Below are 18,733 nucleotides of genomic sequence, written 5' to 3'. Positions count from 1 at the left end.
CACCCTCCCATCTAACCCTTCCTCATGGATCCATCCTTGCTCCATCCCGGCACTCATCCTCCATCTCCTCTTAAGCTTCTTCATCCAGCCCTTCCTCACGGATGCATCCGTCCGCTTGTCCCACCCCTGTGCACATCCATCTCTACTGCTCTCTCCTCCATCCATCCCCTGTTCATGGATCCGTCCATCTCATCCATCCCAGCTCACACCCATCTCTCCATCTCCTCTCACACCCCTCCATCCATCCCTTCCTGGTGGATTCATCCATCATTCAACCATGCCAGCTAACATCCATCTCGCCATCTCCTCTCACACCCCTCTGTCCATCTTTTCCTTGTGGATTTGTCCCTCTCATCCATCCCAGCACACGCCCATCTCTCCATCTCCTCTCAAACTCCTTCATCCACCCCTTCCTGGTGGATTCATCCATCGCTCATCCAGCCCAGCTCACGTCCACCTCTCCATCTCCTCTCACACTTCTCCATCCATCCCTTCCTGATGGTTTCATCCGTCTCGTCCATCCCAGCACACACCCATCTCTCCATCTTCTCTCAAACTTCTCCATCCATCCCTTCCTGGTGGATTCATCCATCACTCAACCATGCCAGCTCATATCCATCTCTCCATCTCTGCTCACACCCCTCCATCCACCTTTTCCTTGTGGATTCATCCATCTCTCATCCATCCCAGCACAATCCCATCTCTCCATCTCCTCTCTCACCCTCCATCTACCCCTTCCTGGTGGATTCATCCATCACTCATCCATCCCAGCTCACATCCACCTCTCCATCTCCTCTCACACCCTCCATCCACCCCTTCCTTGTACATCCGTCCATCTCATTCATCCCAGCACACACCCATCTCTCCATCTCCTCTCAAACTCATCCATCCATCCATCCCCCTACCTCTTCCTTGTGGATTCATCCATCACTCAATCATCCCAACTCACATCCACCTCTCCGTCTCCTCTCACACCCTCCATCCATCCCTTCCTCGTGGATCCATCCATCTCTGGTCCATCCCACCTCACATCCATCTCTCCATCTTCTCTCAAAGTTCTCCATCCATCTCTTCCTGGTGGATTCATCCATCACTCAACCATCCCAGCTCACGTCCACCTCTCCATCTCTACTCACACCCTCCATCCATCCCTTCCCTTGTGCAGCCATCCATCTCTGGTCCATCCCAGCACATGCCCAGCTCTCCATCTTCTCTCAAGCTTCTCCATCCATCTCTTCCTCGTGGATCCATCCATCTCTGGTCCATTCCAACGCACGCCCACCTCCATCTCCACCCACACCCTCCCACTGACGCCTTCTTTGCCCCATTCATTGCCCCGTTGACCCATTCATTGCCCCATCCCGGCTGTGGCCGGGCGCTGACGGTACCGGCCGTCCCCGCAGCGCCGCCATACGCCACCAGCCTGCCGGAGGAGACCACGGTGCGTGCCGGTGACGCGCTGCAAGTGCAGTGCCTGGCCCACGGCACCCCGCCACTGCTCTACGCCTGGGACAAGGTCAACGGTAGCCTATCGGCACGTGTCATCCACCGCGCTGGCCTCCTCCGCATCAGCCCGGCATTGCCCGCTGACGCCGGCACCTACCGCTGCCTCGTCACCAACCGCGTCGGCACCGCCGAGACCTTCGCCCACGTGGCCGTCCACGGTGAGGCCCTTTCCGCACCGGCGATGCCGCGCACCGGGGATGCCCACACCGCTGGGTGCCATCAAGGCTTTGCATCCCGCCCAGGTGATGCCGGTGATGGTGGGGACCCCGCTGGCGGTCCCTTGACCGTACGGGTGACGCCGGGGAGCCTCGTCAAGGGGGTGGGCAGCACCGCCGAATTCGCCTGCACCGTCTCGGGGGACCCGCGGGCACGTCTGGAGTGGCTGAAGGATGGCGGGGAGCTGCCCCCCACCCACAGCGTGCGGGACGGGGTGCTGCGGTAAGGAGCGGGGGGACGGGGCGGCGGGGACGCCCCCAGCCTGTCCCCTGCGGGGTCCCACACCCGGCTGTGTCCCCGCAGGATACCGGAGCTGGCGTGGGGGGCGCAGGGGGTGTACGTGTGCCGGGCCAGCGCCCCGGGCGGGCAGGCGGAGGACAGAGCCACCCTCGCCGTCCAGGGTAGGAGCGCTACCCGTGCCCCGAGGGATGCGGGCACCCCCCCAACCTGCTCCCCACGAACACTGGCACCCCGGGACCCCCATCTCCCCAAACCCGGGGCACCCACTGACCTGTCCCCCCATACCCATGGGCACCCTGGTACGCCCCATTTCCCTATGCCCATGGCCACCCTGGTACCCCCAATCTCTCCCCACGCCCATGGGCACCCCAATACCCCAAATCTCTCCCCACACCCATGAGCACCCTGGTACCCCCAATCTCTCCCCATACCCACAGGCACCCCAACAGCCCCAATCCCTCCCCATGCCCACGAGCACCCCGTTTCTCCCCATCTCTCACTCCTCCGGTTGGCACCCCGAACCATGATGCCTCCCCCATGCCGGGGGGGTACCCCAAAACCCCACTGTCCCCCTCAAGCTCTCCCCAGGGCCCTGATCAACATCCGGACGGCGGTGCAGACGGTGCTGGCGGGCACGGCGGTGGAGCTGGAGTGCCTGGGCTTGGGCGAACCCCGTCCCCATGTCACCTGGAGTAAAGTGGGGGGCCGTATCCGACCCGGGGTGCTGGTCCGCGCCGGCACCCTCACCATCGAACGGGTAGAACGGGCAGACGCCGGGCAGTACCGCTGCACCGCCACCAATGCCGTGGGCACCGTCCAGTCCCACGTCATCCTCCACGTGCAAGGTGAGGATGGGGATGCGGAGCTGGGGACACGCGCACGCGGTGGCACCGGGGGGTGGTGACACCTCCGTGCGTCCCCAGCCTCTCCCCAAATCGCCGGGCAGCCGGAGGTGAAGGAGGTCTCGGTGGGTTCGGCGGCTGTCTTGCCCTGCTTGGCATCTGGCTTCCCGGTGCCGGAGATCACCTGGAGCAAGGTGAGACGGAGGGATGCAGGGATGGGGGTGCAGGGTCGGGGGGGGCACCCTATGGGTGCTGACCCCCCCATGCCGCTCTGCCGCAGCTGGAGGGGGAGCTGCCGGCGGGTGCCAGGGTGGAGGGCAACGTCCTGACGCTGCCGGCCGTGCGCCACGAGGACGCCGGCGTCTACGCCTGCGCCGCCGCCAACCACCGCGGCCAGGAGACGGCTTACTACGTCCTTAAGGTCCGAGGTGAGGACGGACAGACGGACAGACAGATGGGGGGAGGTGGGGGGTGATGTACCCCCACCCCTCCTGACCCCCCCATCCCCGCAGAGCGCCTGGTCCCCTATTTCGGGCAGACGCCCCGCTCCTTCCTGCCCCTGCCCACCATCAAGGATGCCTACAAGAGGTTCGAGATCCTCATCACCTTCCGACCCGACGCTGCCGACGGTGAGCGCCGACGGGACCCCCGTGTCCCCCGCCATGTCCCCCCGCGTCCCCTCCATCCTTTCCTCCTCCCCTCCCTCTCCATCCCTCCTCCCCTCTCCCTCCTTTAGCTCTCCTCTATTCACCTGCCCCCCCACCTTAGGGGGGTTTCTCCTCCATCCTGGGGATATTTTGGGGTCCCCCGGGAGGTGACCCCCACCCTGGGGTGGGCACCACCCTGCCTGACCCCCTGCCGCCCCGCAGGGCTCCTCCTCTACAACGGGCAGCGGAAAACCAGCGGCGCCGACTTCATCTCCTTCGGTTTGGTGGGCGGCCGCCCCGAATTTAGGTGAGACCCATGAGCGGGTGCTACGGGAGGAGGGGGGAAGATGGGTGCCGGCACCCTCCCACACCCATTGTACCCCCAAAAAATAAGGTTTGACGCCGGTTCGGGCATGGCCACCATCCGGCACCCGACGCCGCTGCGGTTGGGTGAGTACCACACCGTCCGTCTCCTCCGCAACCTCACCCGGGGTTCGCTGACGCTGGACGGGCACCCCCCGGTTAACGGCACCTCCCAGGTATGTTTGGGGGGGGGGGTCGGTGTGTGTTGGGTGGGGGTCAGGGTGCTGGAGGTGGTGCCCACCTGCTTGTGCCCGCAGGGGAAGTTTCAAGGGCTGGATCTGAACGAGGAGCTGTACCTGGGGGGGTACCCCGATTTCGGCGCCGTGGCTAAGACGGGGCTCAGCCGTGGTTTCGTGGGTGAGTGATGGGATTTTGGGGGGCACCAGGGCAGGGGGGGCTGAGCATCGTGTCATTCCCCCCCCCCCAATCTCCATCCCTCCGCAGGCTGCGTGCGCCAGCTCCGCATCCAAGGGGAGGAGGTGGCCTTTGGGGACATGGACCTGCAGGCGCACGGTGTCACCAGTTGTCCCACCTGCCAGGACCGGCCGTGCCAGGTGAGGCTGTGGGCGATGCCCACCCATCGTCACCCATCCCCACCCATCGCTGACACCCATGTCACCCCCCCCCCAGAACGGCGGCGTGTGCCAGGACGCCGAGAGTGGCACCTACATCTGCCGCTGTCCCCACGGCTTCACCGGCAGCAACTGCGAGTACTCGCAGGCTTTGCATTGTCACCCAGGTAAGGTGCCCACCCCGTGGGGACGTCACCCCGATGTGCCTCCCCAGATGGGTGCTCACGGCTTGTCACCTGACAGAGGCGTGCGGGGCTGATGCCACCTGCGTCAACCGGCCGGACGGGCAGGGCTATACCTGCCGCTGTCACCTGGGCAAGGCCGGGGAGAGGTGCACCGAGGGTGAGCGCGGCCGGGGACACGGGGACAGGGCTGGCACTGCCCTGGGGACATGGGCGCGGGGCTGGGGACCACCCTGGGGAGATGGGCACAGGGCTGGGGGCCATCCTGGGGACACAGGCATGGGGTGGGGACCATCCCATGGAGATGGGTACAGGACTGGGGGACTGGGACCACCCTGGGGACATGGGGACAGGGCTGGGACCACCTTGGGGAGATGGGCACAGGGCTGGGGACCACCCTGGGGACACAAGCAGAGGACTGGGGACCACCCTGGGGACATGGGCACAGGGCTGGGACCACCTTGGGGAGGTGGGCACAGGGCTGGGGACCACCCTGGGGACACAAGCAGAGGACTGGGGACCACCCTGGGGACATGGGCGCGGGGCTGGGACCACCCTGGGGACACGGGCATGGGGTGGGGACCATCCCAGGGAGACGGGTACAGGACTGGGACCACCCTGGGGACATGGGCATGATGGGGACAGGGGACTAGGTACCATCTGGGGAGATGGGCGTCACGGACGTAATGGAGGTGGGATATTGGGTGCCACCCCAGGGAGATGGGTGTGATGGGGGATTGGGGACCACCCTGGGGAGATGGGCATGGAGCTGGGTACCACCTTGGGGACATGGGCACAGGGCTGGGGACCACACCAGGAACATGGGCAGGGGGCTGGGGACCCCCCTGGGGAGATGAGCACCATGGGGTGGGGGCATTAGGTCCCACCCTGGGGAGATGGGCACCCTGGGGACAGAGGATGGGGTCCCACCAGCCGGGCACTGACCTGGGGGTGCCGTAGGCGAGGCGGTGAGCGTGCCGTCCTTCGGCGAGGCGGGCGCCTTCGTCTCCTACCCGCCCCTCACCAACATCCACCACGAGCTGCGGGTGGAGGCCGAGTTCCTGCCGCTGGCACCCGACGGGCTCCTGGTCTTCAGCGCTGGCAAAGCCGCCCCCGTCGAGGACTTCGTCGCCTTGGCCATGGCTGGCGGCCACCTCGAGTTCAGCTACGAGCTGGGCTCAGGTAGGCTGGCACGGTGACGGGGGTCCTGGTGGCACCGCGGGGCTGGTGGCACTGGGGACCCTGGGTATAGGTGGCATTAGTGGGGTCCCTTGGCACCATTGGCGTCCCCAAGTGTCACCAAGATCCCTTGGCCTCATTGAGGTCCCCAGGCGCTGCCAGGGTCCCTGGGCATCAGTGGGGTCCCTTGGTGTCACTGGGGTCCCCTGGCATCGCACCCTTGGGGTTCCCTGGGTGTCACCATGGTCCCCTGCCATCACCTGAGTCCCCAGGCATTCCTGTCACACCACCAGGGTCCCCTGACTTCTCTTTGGTCCCCAGGTGCTGCCAGGGTCCCCGGGCATCAGTGGGGTCCCCTGGTGTCACTGGGGGTCCCTGGGCATCAGTGGGGTCCCCCTGGCATCACTGGAGTCACCTGGTGTCACTTGGGTCCCCTGGCATCACATCACTGGGGTCCCTTGGTGGCACTGGCATCCCCAGGCAGCGCCAGGGTCCCTGGGCATCACCTGGGTCCCCTGGCACCAGTGGGGTCCCCAGATGTCACCAGGGTGTCTTGGTGTCACTGGGGTCCCCTGCCATCACCGGGGTCCCCAGGCACTGCCAGTGTCCCCAGGCGTCACTGTCACACCACTGGGGTCCCCTGGCATTACTTCGGTCCCCGGATGCTGCCAGGGTCCCCAGGCATCAGTGGGGTCCCCTGGTGTCACTGGGGTCTTCTGTCACCACTGGGGTCCCCAAACATCACCAGGGTCCCCCAGCATCACCCAGGTCCCCATGCATCCCCAGTGTCCCCTGGTGTCCCCCGGTGTCCCCCGCCCCCCCCAGTGCCACCATCCCGTCCCCGCAGGCCCGGCGGTGCTCCGGAGCACCGAGCCGGTGACACTCGGCCGCTGGCACCGGGTGACGGCCGAGCGGGTGAACAAGGACGGGACGCTGGTGGTGGATGACGCCGCTCCGGTGAAACGCTCCTCGCCCGGCAAGAGCCAAGGCCTCAACCTCCGCACCCCCCTTTATTTGGGGGGCACCGAACCCCCCCTGCGCCCCCCAACCAACGCCTCCTTCCGGGGCTGCATCGGAGAGGTGAGACCCCCCCACCCCATCCCGGACGCCTGGGTCCCCTCGGCGGCGGAGGGGGGACCAGGGGTTGACCCCCCCCCAACTTGGTGTCCCCCCAGGTCTCCATCAATGGGAAGAAGGTGGATTTGTCCTACAGCTTCCTGCGGAGCCGGGGCGTGGGGCAGTGCAGGCAGAGCTCGCCCTGCCTGCAGGCTGCCTGCCTGCACGGGGGCCGCTGCCTGCCCCTGCCTGCCGGCACCCCGGCCTACCGCTGCCTCTGCCCGCCCGGCTTCAGCGGTGAGTCCAGCGAGGGGATCGGGGTGCTCACACGCCTCTGCACGCGTGTGCAGTTTGCACGTCTGCTGTGTGTGCGCCGTGCACGTGTGCTGCGCATGCCTGTGTGCTGCATATGCACGTGTGCGGTGCATGCATGTGTGCTGTGCATGCACATGGGCTGTGCATGCAAGTGTGTGCACCGTGCATGTATGCGTGCTGCATATGCGTGTGTGCGGTGCATGCGTGTGCACTGTGTGTGAGCACGTGCACCATGCACGCATGTGTGCTGCATACGGATGTGTGCTGTGCATGCACATGCACCATGCATGCATGCGTGCTGTGCATGTGTGCACGTGTGCAGTGCAGGCATGTGCACTGTGGATGGATGCGTGCTGCAGAGGCGCGTCTGCTGTGCATGCACGTGCACTGTGCGTGCGTGAATGTGCTCTGCGTGCGTGTGCACTGTGCATGGATCTGTGCTGTAGATGGACATGTGTTGTGCATGTACGTGTGCGTGCCATGCGCTGTGTGTGCATGCGTGCCATTTGCAAACGGGTGCATCTGCTGTGCATATGCTGTGCATGCGTGTGTGCATGCATTTGGTGTGCATGCAAGGGTGCTGTGCACGTGTGGGCACACTGTGGGTGCAATTTGCAAGTGGATGCATCTGCTGCACATCCATGTGTGCGCAGTGTGCACTGCATGCATCTGCTGTGCACGTGCTGTGCACGCATGTGACGTGTGCAATTGGCATGCATGCATGCGTGCTGTGTGCTGGGTGCAGTTTGCACGTGTGCGCATCTGCCGTGCATGCAGTTATGTGCATGCGTACGCTGTGTGTGCACACCTGTGCTGTTAGCGCACATGCAAGGCGTGCACGAGCACGTACTGTGGGCGCTGTGCGTGCACGTGTGTGCACCCACGCTCCCCGTGTGCATGCTCGCCTTGCACACGCGTGTGCATACAAGGGCAAACCCCAGGGCAGCAGGCGAGCCGAGGGTTGGTGCCCACCCTGGCGCCCGCCCGCGTCACCCGCTGTCCCCCTCCGTGTCCCCAGGGCCGCGCTGCGAGCGGGAGGAGGACCGCTGCCTGCACCGCAACCCCTGCCTGCACGGCGGCACCTGCAAGGGCAACGCCTGCCTCTGCCCGCCGGGCTACGCTGGCCCCTACTGCCAGCACAGTGAGTCGGGGGACACCTGGGGACACCTGGGGACATGGGGGGGGGACACGGGCCACCTCGTCCCCAACCCCCTCTCGCCCGCAGGCTTGGCGCTGGCGGAGCTGGAGCAGGACTGGCAGGAAGGCAGCGGGGGCGGCGGTAGGTCCCTGCACCCATTTGCCCCGCTTTGGCACCCAAAGGCCGTGCCGCGGGCGTGGTGGCTGGGCGTGGCCCCCCCTCAGCCCCCGTCTCCCCGCAGATGCCCCCGGACAGTTCAGTGCCGCTTTCCGCGACGGCTCCTACCTGGCCCTGCCCGGTCACCTCTTTCCCCGTGGGTGAGTGACAGCGGGGACGGGGCACCCCTGAGCAGGGTGCGGCACCCCCACCCGTGGCATTGCACCCTGCCTGGGGTGCTGCACCCTTCCTGGGGTGCTGCAGCCTCCCCGGGGAGTTGCACCCTTTCCTACGGAATTGCACCACTTCCCACAGCATTGCACCCATCGCAGTGTTGCACCCATTGCAGTGTTGCACCCATTGCAGCATTGCACCCTTCCTGCAGTATTGCACCCATTGCACCGTTGCACCCTGACTGCAACATTGCACCCATTGCAGCACCCTTCCCATGGTGTTGCACCCGCTGCAGCGTTGCACCCATTGCAGCGTTGCACCCATTGCAGCATTGCACCCATTGCAGCATTGCACCCTTCCCGTGGTGTTGCACCCACTGCAGCGTTGTGCCCTGACTGCAGCGTTGCACCCATTGCAGCGTTGCACCCATTGTAGCATTGCACCCTTCCCGTGGTGTTGCACCCACTGCAGCGTTGCACCCATTGCAGCGTTGCACCCTGACTGCAGCATTGCACCCCCTCCCATGCCGTCCCACCCTCCTAGGGTGTTGCACCCCTTCCCACAGCACTGCACCCATTGCAGCACTGCACCCTTCCCGGGGTGCTGCACCCTTCCCGGGGTGCTGCACCCACCGAACCGTCCCCCTCTCCTTGCAGCCCACCCGAGGCGCCCGAGACCATCGAGCTGGAGCTGCGGACGGGCAGTGCCGACGGGCTGCTGCTGTGGCACGGGGCGGTGAGCGGGGTGGGGGGGGCCCCGCCGGGGAGGGGGCCGGGGTGCTGAGCCCCCTTAGGGTGGGGGTCCGGGTGCCCCCACCCCGCTCACCGCCCCGCTGCGCCCGCAGGAGCCCGGCGAGGGTGGGAAAGCCAAAGACTTCATTGGCCTCGGCTTGAAGGACGGGCACCTGGTGTTCAGGTGAGGGGGGGGACCCGGTGCCACCCCAGGGTGCCCCGTGCCACCCAAGGGTGCCCCCCGTGCTGAGCCCACGTCACCCCTGCAGCTACCAGCTGGGCAGCGGCGAGGCCACCATCATCTCCGAAGACCCCATCAACGACGGCGAGTGGCACCGGGTGACGGTGACGAGGTGGGTGGGGGTCGGGGCGGGGGTCGGGGCGGGGGTCGGGGTGGGGCCGGGTGCGGGTGCTGACGGGTGCCGCGCAGGGAGGGCCGGCGCGGGCGGCTGCAGGTGGACGGGGAGGAGCCGGTGAGCGGGGAGTCGCCGGGAGCCAACGTCATGGCCAACACCCAGGGCAGCGTCTACGTGGGTACGGTGGCACCCGGGGGACGCGGCGGGGCACGGGGTGGGACGTGGGGTGGGCACGGGGTGGGACACGGGGTGGACGTGGGATGGGCACGGGGTGGGATGTGGGATGGGACGTGGGGTGGGACACTGGGTGGGACATGGGATGGGCACGGGGTGGACGTGGGATGGGCACGGGGTGGGATGTGGGATGGGACGTGGGGTGGGACACGGGGTGGGACATGGGATGGGCACGGGGTGGACGTGGGACGGGACGTGGGACGGGACGTGGGACGGGACATGGGATGGGACACGGGGTGGGACATGGGGTGGGACATGGGATGGGCACGGGGTGGACGTGGGATGGGACGTGGGGTGGGACATGGCACGGGACGTGGGACGGGACATGGGATGGACACGGGGTGGACGTGGGATGGACACAGGGTGGATGTGGGATGGGACATGGGGTGGGGCAGAGGATTGACATGGGATGGACACGGGAAGGGGACACCTGGTGGGACATGGGACGGGGCATGGGATGGCCATGGGATGGGACACGGGGTGGGGACACCTGATGGGACATGGGATGGGACACGGGGTGGGGACAGCTGGTGGGACGCGGGATGGGACACAGGGTGGGGCAGAGGATTGACATGGGATGGACACGGGATGGTCACGGGAAGGGGACACCTGGTGGGACATGGGATGGGGCACCGGATGGCCGTGGGATGGGACATGGGGTAGGGACAGCTGGTGGGACGCGGGGTGGGACATGGGGTGGGACACGGGATGGGGACAGCTGGTGGGACATGGGATGGGACGCGGGGTGGGGAGAGCTGGTGGGACGCGGGATGGGACATGGGGTGGGACATGGGATGAGGACACCTGATGGGACATGGGATGGGATGCGGGGTGGGGAGAGCTGGTGGGACGCGGGATGGGACATGGGGTGGGACACGGGATGAGGACACCTGATGGGACATGGGATGGGACACGGGGTCAGGACAGCTGGTGGGACGTGGGATGGGATGTGGGATGGGACGCGGGGTGGGGACAGCTGGTGGGACGCAGGGTGGGACGTGGGATGAGGACAGCTGGTGGGACGAGGGATGGGACGCGGGGTGGGGACAGCTGGTGGGACGTGGGATGGGACACAGGGTCGGGATAGCTGGTGGGACGCGGGGTGGGACGTGGGATGGGATGCGGGGTGGGGACAGCTGGTGGGACGCAGGGTGGGACGTGGGATGGGACGCGGGGTGGGGACAGCTGGTGGGACGCGGGGTGGCCGTGGGCGGGTGCCGGGAGACGGGGCGAGCCCCGCGGGTGCCCCCACACCCCGTGTCCCCCGCAGGCGGCGCCCCGGACCCCCGCACCCTGACGGCCGGCAAGTTCACCTCCGGCCTCACCGGGTGCCTGCGGGGGCTGGCGCTGGCGCCCGCCGGGGCCCCCCGACACCCCATCGACCTGCGGCACGGCGCGGTGGGGGGCTCCCCCGCCCCCCCCTGCCCCTCCTAACCCCCCCCCAAACCCAGATTTTGGGGGGGATTTGGTCAATTTTATTCTTTTCCAAAAAAATAAGCCAGGAGGAAACGGTGCTTCGCTGCCCCGGGGTGACGCCGGGGGGGGGGCCGGGACCCCCAAAAATGTTTACACACACACACAACCCCCCCCCCCCCGGCCCCCCGAAATGTGGCGGGGCGGCCGGGCCGCCCGGGAGCCCCCGGGGCGGCGGCGGGGCGGGGGCGCGAGGACAATCGGGGTGCTGGCGGGGACCCCGCGGGGCGGCCATTAAAGAGAGAGAACCAGCGCGGCTGCCGTGTTTGGGGGGTGCGGGGGGGGTACAGGGGGTACGGTATGGGGGGGCGGTATGGGGGTACAGTATGGGGGGTATGGTATGGGGGGACGGTATGGGGGTACAGTATGGGGGGGCGGTATGGGGGGTACGGTATGGGGGTACAGGGAGTACGGTATGGGGGGCACGGTATGGGGGTACAGGGGGTATGGTATGGGGGTGTGGTATGGGGGTGTGGGGGGTACAGTATGGGGTACAGGGGGTACGGTATGGGTGTACGGTATGGGGGGTATGGTATGGGGGGCACGGTATGAGGGCTACAGTATGGGGGGTACGGTATGGGGGTACAGGGGGGTATGGTATGGGGGGTACACTATGGGGGTACAGGGGGGTATGGTATGGGGGTATGGTATGGGCCATGGGGGTACAGTATGGGGGGGTATGGTATGGGGGTACAGGGGGGTATGGTATGGAAGGGTTATGATATTGGGGTGGGGGGTATGGTATGGGGGTCCAGTGTGAGGATTCGGGGGGGTATGGTATGGGAGGGCATAGGGGTGCTGGGAGGGCAATGGGGGGCGGTGTGGGGGTGTGGGGGTGCGGAATGGGGTTATGGTATGGGGGTGTGGGGCTATGGTATAGAGAGGTGATGGCACAGAGGGGCTATGGCATAGAGGGGCCATGGTATGGGGCTATGGTATAGACAGGCTATGGTATAGAGGGGTTATGGTATAGAGGGGCTGTGCTACAGAGGGGCTGTGCTATAGAGGGTTATGGTATAGAGGGGCTGTGCTACAGAGGGGCTGTGCTATAGAGGGCTATGGTATAGAGGGTTATGGCATAGAGGGGCTGTGCTATAGAGGGGCTGTGCTATAGAGGGTTATGGTATAGAGGGTTATGGCATAGAGGGGCTGTGCTATAGAGGGGCTGTGCTATAGAGGGTTATGGTATAGAGGGGTTATGGCATAGAGGGGCTGTGCTATAGAGGGGCTGTGCTATAGAGGGTTATGGTATAGAGGGGCTGTGCTATAGAGGGGCTGTGCTATAGAGGGTTATGGTATAGAGGGTTATGGCATAGAGGGGCTGTGCTACAGAGGGGCTGTGCTATAGAGGGTTATGGTATAGAGGGGCTGTGCTATAGAGGGGCTGTGCTATAGAGGGTTATGGTATAGAGGGGCTGTGCTATAGAGGGGCTGTGCTATAGAGGGTTATGGTATAGAGGGGCTGTGCTATAGAGGGGCTGTGCTATAGAGGGTTATGGTATAGAGGGGCTGTGCTATAGAGGGTTATGGTATAGAGGGTTATGGTATAGAGGGGCTGTGCTATAGAGGGGCTGTGCTATAGAGGGTTATGGTATAGAGGGGCTGTGCTACAGAGGGGCTGTGCTATAGAGGGTTATGGTATAGAGGGTTATGGCATAGAGGGGCTGTGCTACAGAGGGGCTGTGCTATAGAGGGTTATGGTATAGAGGGGCTGTGCTATAGAGGGTTATGGTATAGAGGGGCTGTGCTACAGAGGGGCTGTGCTATAGAGGGTTATGGTATAGAGGGGCTGTGCTATAGAGGGGCTGTGCTATAGAGGGTTATGGTATAGAGGGGCTGTGCTATAGAGGGTTATGGTATAGAGGGTTATGGCATAGAGGGGCTGTGGAAGGGGGGCGCGGTGTGGCCGGTGGGGGCGGAGCCCGGCCCGTAGCCCCGCCCCCGCGAGCCGCCCAGGCCCCGCCCCCAGGCGCGTCGCGCGTCGCGGCCCGTTACCGTCAGCGCCTCGCGCCCGTCAACGCGTCGCGCTCGTGGCGTCACCGACCCTGACGGCGGCGGCGGCGGCGGGAGGGGCCGGGCGGGACCGGGCCGGGGCCGGGGCCGGGGCAGGCGCAGGCCCGGGGCGGAGCGGGGCAGCGGCGGCGGCGGTGGCGGCGATGGCGCCGCGGTTGCAGCTGGAGAAGGCGGCCTGGCGCTGGACCGAGACGGTGCCGCCCGAGGCGGTGGCGCAGGAGCACATCGAGGCGGCCTACCGCGTCGGGCTGGAGCCCTGCCAGCGCGGCGCCTGCCGGTACCGCCGGGCCCCCCTCCCCCCGGGCCCTCTCCCCTCCCCGGCCGCCCTCTGCCCCCGCCCCGCGCCCGGTCCCTCAGGGCCGCAGGGGACCCCAGACCTCCTCCCCCCCCCCCCGCGCCGTATTTGGGGTCTGGGGGCTCCCCCGTTCCCTCCTCCGGGGCCCTCACCCCCCGGGGCTGGGGGGCACCCCACGTTCCTCCTCCCTCCCCCGAGTTTGGGGAAGCACCCCGCCCTTTCTGGGTCCCTCAGGGGACCCCCATATTCCCTTCTTTGGGACCCCCATTCCCCGGGGTTGTGGGGGGCCCCTCTCCCTGCCTGGCTCCCCCAGACATAAGGGCCCCCCCAGGGTTGTGGGGGATCCCCCCCTCCCTGCCTGGCCCCTCAGATGTAGGGGATCCCCCCCTCCCTGCCTGGCCCCTCAGATGTGGGGGATCCCCCCAGGGTTGTGGGGGATCCCCTCCTCCCTGCCTGGCCCCTCAGATGTAGGGGACCCCCCCCAGGGTTGTGGGGGATCCCCCCCTCCCTGCCTGGCCCCTCAGATGTAGGGGACCCCCCCAGGGTTGTGGGAGGCCTCTCTCCCTGCCTGTCTCCCCAGATGTAAGGGACCTCTGCGGGTCCTGTATTCTTCCCTGCGGTCTCCCCTTTTTTCCCCCCCTCTAGTTCCCCATCCCTTGAGATCTCCTTGTTCGTCTCTAACCACCGTTTTTAGGAGATGTGGGGGATCCCTGTCCCACCCCGTTCACTCTGTTTAGCCTTACGGGGTCCCCTTTGTCCACAGTCACCCCCCCTCCCAAGGGACAACAGCGTCCCTGCCGCAGGGGTGACAGTCGGGGTGGGTGCTGGTCCTACAGGAGGAACTGCCGGGGGAACCCCAACTGCCTGGTGGGCATCGGGGAGCACGTCTGGCTGGGCGAGATAGACGAGAACAGCTTCCACAACATCGACGATCCCAACTGCGAGCGCCGCAAGAAGGTACCCTCCCCCCCAAAAAAGCATCCCCTGCCCTTCCCGGTCCCTGGGGGAAGATGGGGAGGAGGGGAGGTGACACCTCGTGTCCCCCTGTAGCCGGGGAGTTTGGGATGCGGCTGTTTGTACGACGCCGGAGTGGCATTTTCCCGACAAACAGCCATAAAGCGGCCGCCCCAACTGCTGGATTTCTGCTTGCTCCTGCACAGCGACGAGTGACGACTGTTGCTTTCTCTCTTACGCCAGAACGCGTTCGTGGGCTTAACGAACCTCGGCGCCACGTGCTACGTCAACACTTTCTTGCAGATGTGGTTTCTTAACTTGGAGCTCCGGCAAGCCCTCTACTTGTGTCCCAGCACCTGCAGTGAGTATGCAGCCGGAGAGGGCATCCCAAAAGACAAAGGTGGGTGGTTTTGCTCGTTTTCTCCTAAAATTTTAGACGCTGGCGTCAGCTTTGGGATAATGTTTATCAGGAGAATGGATGGGTGAAGCTACAACCGCTTGTCCGATCTCCGCTCAGCTCCTTTTGAGTCCATCACCCGGCTTTTAGGAACAACCCCTCCTTTACCGGAGCTATTTCTTAAATCGGAGTGATCTGATCTGGTTGAAAAATCTGATTTGGGTTTGTTTCTTGCCGGGCTGCTTCCCAAACTGGTTCCCAGCTTAATGATGGTGCTGGGGGTGGAAGCGCATGGGTTGGGGTTGATCTACGCTACTGTGGAGCCACACTCATCCCATGGGATGGTGAAAATTTAGGTCTCCAGTACGAATGAGGCTCCCAATTGCCCGTGCAGCGGACGTATGTATGTATGGTATGGCGCTATAGGTGCACTCTGGGTCGGGGCAGCCGCCTGATTTCTTCTGATCCTGTTTTTATGGTATTTTTAAATGATATCTTGCCATTTAGGGTAAATAAGAAGCCGTTGCTGTGGGGTAATCAGCGCACGTTGCTTAAACTCATCACTCGCAGCTCATGCTAGGCACTGCGGGATACTTAGGGTTGGACTCAAGGATCCTAAGGGTCTTTTCCAACCTAAATGATTCTATGATTCTACGATATTTGGCCTGCGCTGGGACTTCGCTGTCATCACTGACATGAACCGCTTCAGTTCTCACGATAATTTAAACCAGCTTTTAAAAAAACATGTCATTTCTAATCATTAAATTTACCTGTACAAAGAAAGACCAAGTGAATTACTTGGAACAATTGTCTCTTGCCTTGAATTACTTTCTGTAACTTGTGCAACTTCTTGTTTTTAATAGACTATGAGCCTCAAACCATTTGTGAACACCTCCAGTACTTGTTTGCCTTGCTGCAGAACAGCAAAAGGCGATACATTGATCCCTCTGGGTTCGTCAAAGCGCTGGGCTTGGACACAGGACAGCAGCAGGTAGGTTTGAGGCGTACCTTCTCTAAAGCAGCATAAAACCACCCTTTTCTGTTATTTTAGCATCTCTGAGCTGGGATCTGCTGCTCGGTACAAACGCAAAGGGAGAAGCGGTGCTCAGGGCCATTCCCGTTGGTGTGGGAGATTGGGGGAGCCCGGAGAGCGACGGGATGGGGATGGGGAGCGTTGTGAGCGCCCGGTCGACCCTGGCACCGCGTGGGGTGGGAGCCAAAGCTGCCACGAGGGTCCTTTCGCAGGTGCTTTACGCTCCTGCTCCTCCCAGGGCAGGGAAATACTCGGCGGTGGGTGGTTCAGTGGGGCTCGAAGGGCCCTCGCAGGGCGAGAAGACATTTGGTTGGGTCACCGAGAGCCAGCCGAGGTCCAACGCGAGCGCGTGGGGCAGAGAAAGCATGGTTAGAGAGGGGCGAGCGCCGCAGGTGAGTCCTGTTGCTGAAGAGGGCTCAGGGGAAGGGCACAGCTTGAAAATACACTTTGAGAAGTGAGAGGGAGATGGTTGGAGGAAGAGCCCGAGCGCCGGCGTGCGTTTCCCGGGGAGGATGCGGGAGGGGAAGGAAGCGGTCACTACCGACCCGTGATAAAGGACAGCTGGGAGAGGCCAAAGCCCGTTCGTTTTCGGAAGAGGAGAGCAAAGGAGAGCGAGGATGGGAGAGGAAGACCCTGAGATAAGTGCGGGGAAGCTCACAAGCCTTGCAGGAGGGGGACGAATCCACAGGGCAACTTCTCATTTTTGGGTGTTTTTGGTTTTTTTCTTACCTATAATGGAAGCAAGGCCGGCTTGACTTGCGTGCTGAGCTTTGAAAAACGAGCATTAACGGGATAGAAAGCTCTGCAGGAGGTTTTTTTTTTTGTCTTCCAGAGCCCTGTGAGGAGCGGGGCAGAAGTCAAACCACCCGGCGCGGCTGGCCGGGAGCCAGGTTAACTCATGCCGTGCTCTCACGCTGGGGGCCTCGCGCTCCTTTTAGGCAAATTCCTCTTTTTCTTTACTTCTCCCGACTGGTCTTTTTTTCTATTCAGTGCACGCCAGAGCGTCCGTGCAGCCTGTGTGTAGGGCTCCGGGTAATTTGCAGTAAATTAGCGACAAGGTTGTGATTGGGCTTTGTGCTGTGGCGTCTTGTTAACGGACTTGGCTTTCTCTTCTAGGATGCCCAGGAGTTTTCAAAGCTGTTCATGTCACTGCTGGAAGATACTTTATCCAAACAAAAAAACCCAGATGTTCGAAACATCGTGCAAAAGCAATTCTGTGGAGAGTACGCCTATGTCACGGTGTAAGTATTTGGTCTTTGGAAAGAACTTTTCTGTAAATATTTAAACATTTTAGATGAAGTTAAGGGGGGGAAAGATCCCTCCTAACAGCCGGAGCAGGCAGGTAAGCTTCTGCCGAAACACTTTGTAAGAGGTTTTTAGCTTTTAGGTTTCCCGATTCTGTGTGCGTGGTGGTGTTGCAGTTCTCCAGCTGCAACTAGAGTCCTCGGGTATCGTATTTTCATTCCTGCATTCTGAGCTGTGGATTTCGCCTCAAAAATGATATAAAATGGTGTACGCGAGTTGTCAGCAGGTGCTCCTGGTTTTCCTGGTAGATGCTATTATCCCATTACCACCTTTTTGCAGAGTGTTCGTGGTGTGGAGGTGTGAACCGCGTTAATTCTGACTTAAACAACTTTTTCTCCTGGTTTTGTAGCTCAAGGAGTAGTTTATTAGTGGCCGTGGAGTTCAGACGCGTGAACCAGTGAACTGTCCTCATGTGTTTTTGTCTTTTTTTTTTTTTTAATCCTAGCTGCAACCAGTGTGGCAGGGAGTCCAAACTCGTGTCTAAATTTTACGAGCTGGAGTTAAACATCCAAGGGCACAAGCAGTTGACAGACTGTATAACGGAATTTCTTAAGGTACGAGCTCATTGTTTTTTGACTCCTGCTATTCTTAGCAAGGTGTTTTAATTCCTTCCTTCAGTTAACGGCCTTTGAGGTCGGTATCGGAGCGAAGCGACTGAGTTGTCGCAGTGAGACGCATCCAAAAGGAAACGTGTTTTTCTGCAGACCCAGAAAATGAGGATTGAGCCATGCGAGCAAGGAGTGGCTCCGGACCAGAGCGTAGCACACGTGCCTGTTATGGCTTTAAAAAGCACTTGAAAGTCGCACGTTTAGTTAAAATACTTTCCCAGCAAAGTTGGGAAAAAGTCCCCAAAGTCTGACAAAAAGTCCCCACGTGCTTTGTCAGAGATGGCGCCGGGAGAATGGCTGCTTTTTGTGTCTTCTATATTGGTGCTCATCTGCATAGCAACAGGAGGCATTCCCCGCTCTAAAATGTGCTCTCAAAAATACTAGGGAGGGCTGGGAATAGCTGCGGGAACAGCTGCAAGTGCTCTTAATTCGACTTGAAAATTTGCCTAGATCTTAAGTTAAGATCCTGCGTGTTAAAGGTTCGAGGTGTGGATTCAACTACAGATATTTAGGACAGAGCTAACCTGAAGCGTGACTCTGTACCTGAGCTGTCTGGCTGTTGGGCAGCGGCTTCGCCGATGCGCTCAGCAAACCGGTTGCTCTGCTTGCGGAAGGTCTGCTATGAAAAAAGACTGGTTTGCGTACGCGCATTGAAATCCCGAAATGGTGAACTTCAAGTTTGTCTGCTCCTCCTTCAAATGAAACAACCCGGTGACCTTGTTTAGGGCAGCGGGAGTCCTCCTCTGCC

At 62.6% G+C, this 18,733-nt stretch overlaps 2 protein-coding genes across 9 annotated transcripts in view; both read left to right on the top strand.

Annotated features, from left to right (window-relative positions):
- The window catches only part of HSPG2 (heparan sulfate proteoglycan 2), a 45,675-nt gene extending 34,039 nt beyond the window's left edge, over nucleotides 1-11,636 (top strand). For all 3 annotated transcript variants that reach the window (XM_082328721.1, XM_082328722.1, XM_082328720.1), the window contains exons 70-93: nucleotides 1,404-1,664; nucleotides 1,749-1,944; nucleotides 2,026-2,123; nucleotides 2,541-2,807; nucleotides 2,886-2,998; nucleotides 3,085-3,232; nucleotides 3,317-3,433; nucleotides 3,674-3,758; nucleotides 3,846-3,990; nucleotides 4,072-4,171; nucleotides 4,259-4,368; nucleotides 4,445-4,553; nucleotides 4,630-4,728; nucleotides 5,529-5,750; nucleotides 6,595-6,827; nucleotides 6,923-7,100; nucleotides 8,137-8,259; nucleotides 8,344-8,397; nucleotides 8,498-8,573; nucleotides 9,243-9,321; nucleotides 9,431-9,501; nucleotides 9,587-9,670; nucleotides 9,748-9,851; nucleotides 11,178-11,636. In XM_082328721.1, coding sequence (XP_082184847.1) covers nucleotides 1,404-1,664; nucleotides 1,749-1,944; nucleotides 2,026-2,123; nucleotides 2,541-2,807; nucleotides 2,886-2,998; nucleotides 3,085-3,232; nucleotides 3,317-3,433; nucleotides 3,674-3,758; nucleotides 3,846-3,990; nucleotides 4,072-4,171; nucleotides 4,259-4,368; nucleotides 4,445-4,553; nucleotides 4,630-4,728; nucleotides 5,529-5,750; nucleotides 6,595-6,827; nucleotides 6,923-7,100; nucleotides 8,137-8,259; nucleotides 8,344-8,397; nucleotides 8,498-8,573; nucleotides 9,243-9,321; nucleotides 9,431-9,501; nucleotides 9,587-9,670; nucleotides 9,748-9,851; nucleotides 11,178-11,341 — 3,236 coding nt within the window. In that variant the 3' untranslated portion in view covers nucleotides 11,342-11,636. The remainder of the gene's footprint in view (nucleotides 1-1,403; nucleotides 1,665-1,748; nucleotides 1,945-2,025; nucleotides 2,124-2,540; nucleotides 2,808-2,885; nucleotides 2,999-3,084; nucleotides 3,233-3,316; nucleotides 3,434-3,673; nucleotides 3,759-3,845; nucleotides 3,991-4,071; nucleotides 4,172-4,258; nucleotides 4,369-4,444; nucleotides 4,554-4,629; nucleotides 4,729-5,528; nucleotides 5,751-6,594; nucleotides 6,828-6,922; nucleotides 7,101-8,136; nucleotides 8,260-8,343; nucleotides 8,398-8,497; nucleotides 8,574-9,242; nucleotides 9,322-9,430; nucleotides 9,502-9,586; nucleotides 9,671-9,747; nucleotides 9,852-11,177) is intronic.
- A 1,842-nt stretch (nucleotides 11,637-13,478) lies between these two features.
- The window catches only part of USP48 (ubiquitin specific peptidase 48), a 30,260-nt gene continuing 25,005 nt past the window's right edge, over nucleotides 13,479-18,733 (top strand). For all 6 annotated transcript variants that reach the window (XM_082329104.1, XM_082329102.1, XM_082329103.1 and 3 more), the window contains exons 1-6: nucleotides 13,479-13,670; nucleotides 14,525-14,645; nucleotides 14,886-15,042; nucleotides 15,903-16,030; nucleotides 17,189-17,313; nucleotides 17,823-17,931. In XM_082329104.1, coding sequence (XP_082185230.1) covers nucleotides 13,537-13,670; nucleotides 14,525-14,645; nucleotides 14,886-15,042; nucleotides 15,903-16,030; nucleotides 17,189-17,313; nucleotides 17,823-17,931 — 774 coding nt within the window. In that variant the 5' untranslated portion in view covers nucleotides 13,479-13,536. The remainder of the gene's footprint in view (nucleotides 13,671-14,524; nucleotides 14,646-14,885; nucleotides 15,043-15,902; nucleotides 16,031-17,188; nucleotides 17,314-17,822; nucleotides 17,932-18,733) is intronic.

Source organism: Platalea leucorodia (assembly GCF_965183815.1).
Source record: "Platalea leucorodia genome assembly, chromosome: 17".
Classification (NCBI taxonomy): domain Eukaryota; kingdom Metazoa; phylum Chordata; class Aves; order Pelecaniformes; family Threskiornithidae; genus Platalea; species Platalea leucorodia.
The sequence above is the reverse complement of the archived record's forward strand: the minus strand, read 5'-3'. Positions and strand labels throughout refer to the sequence as shown.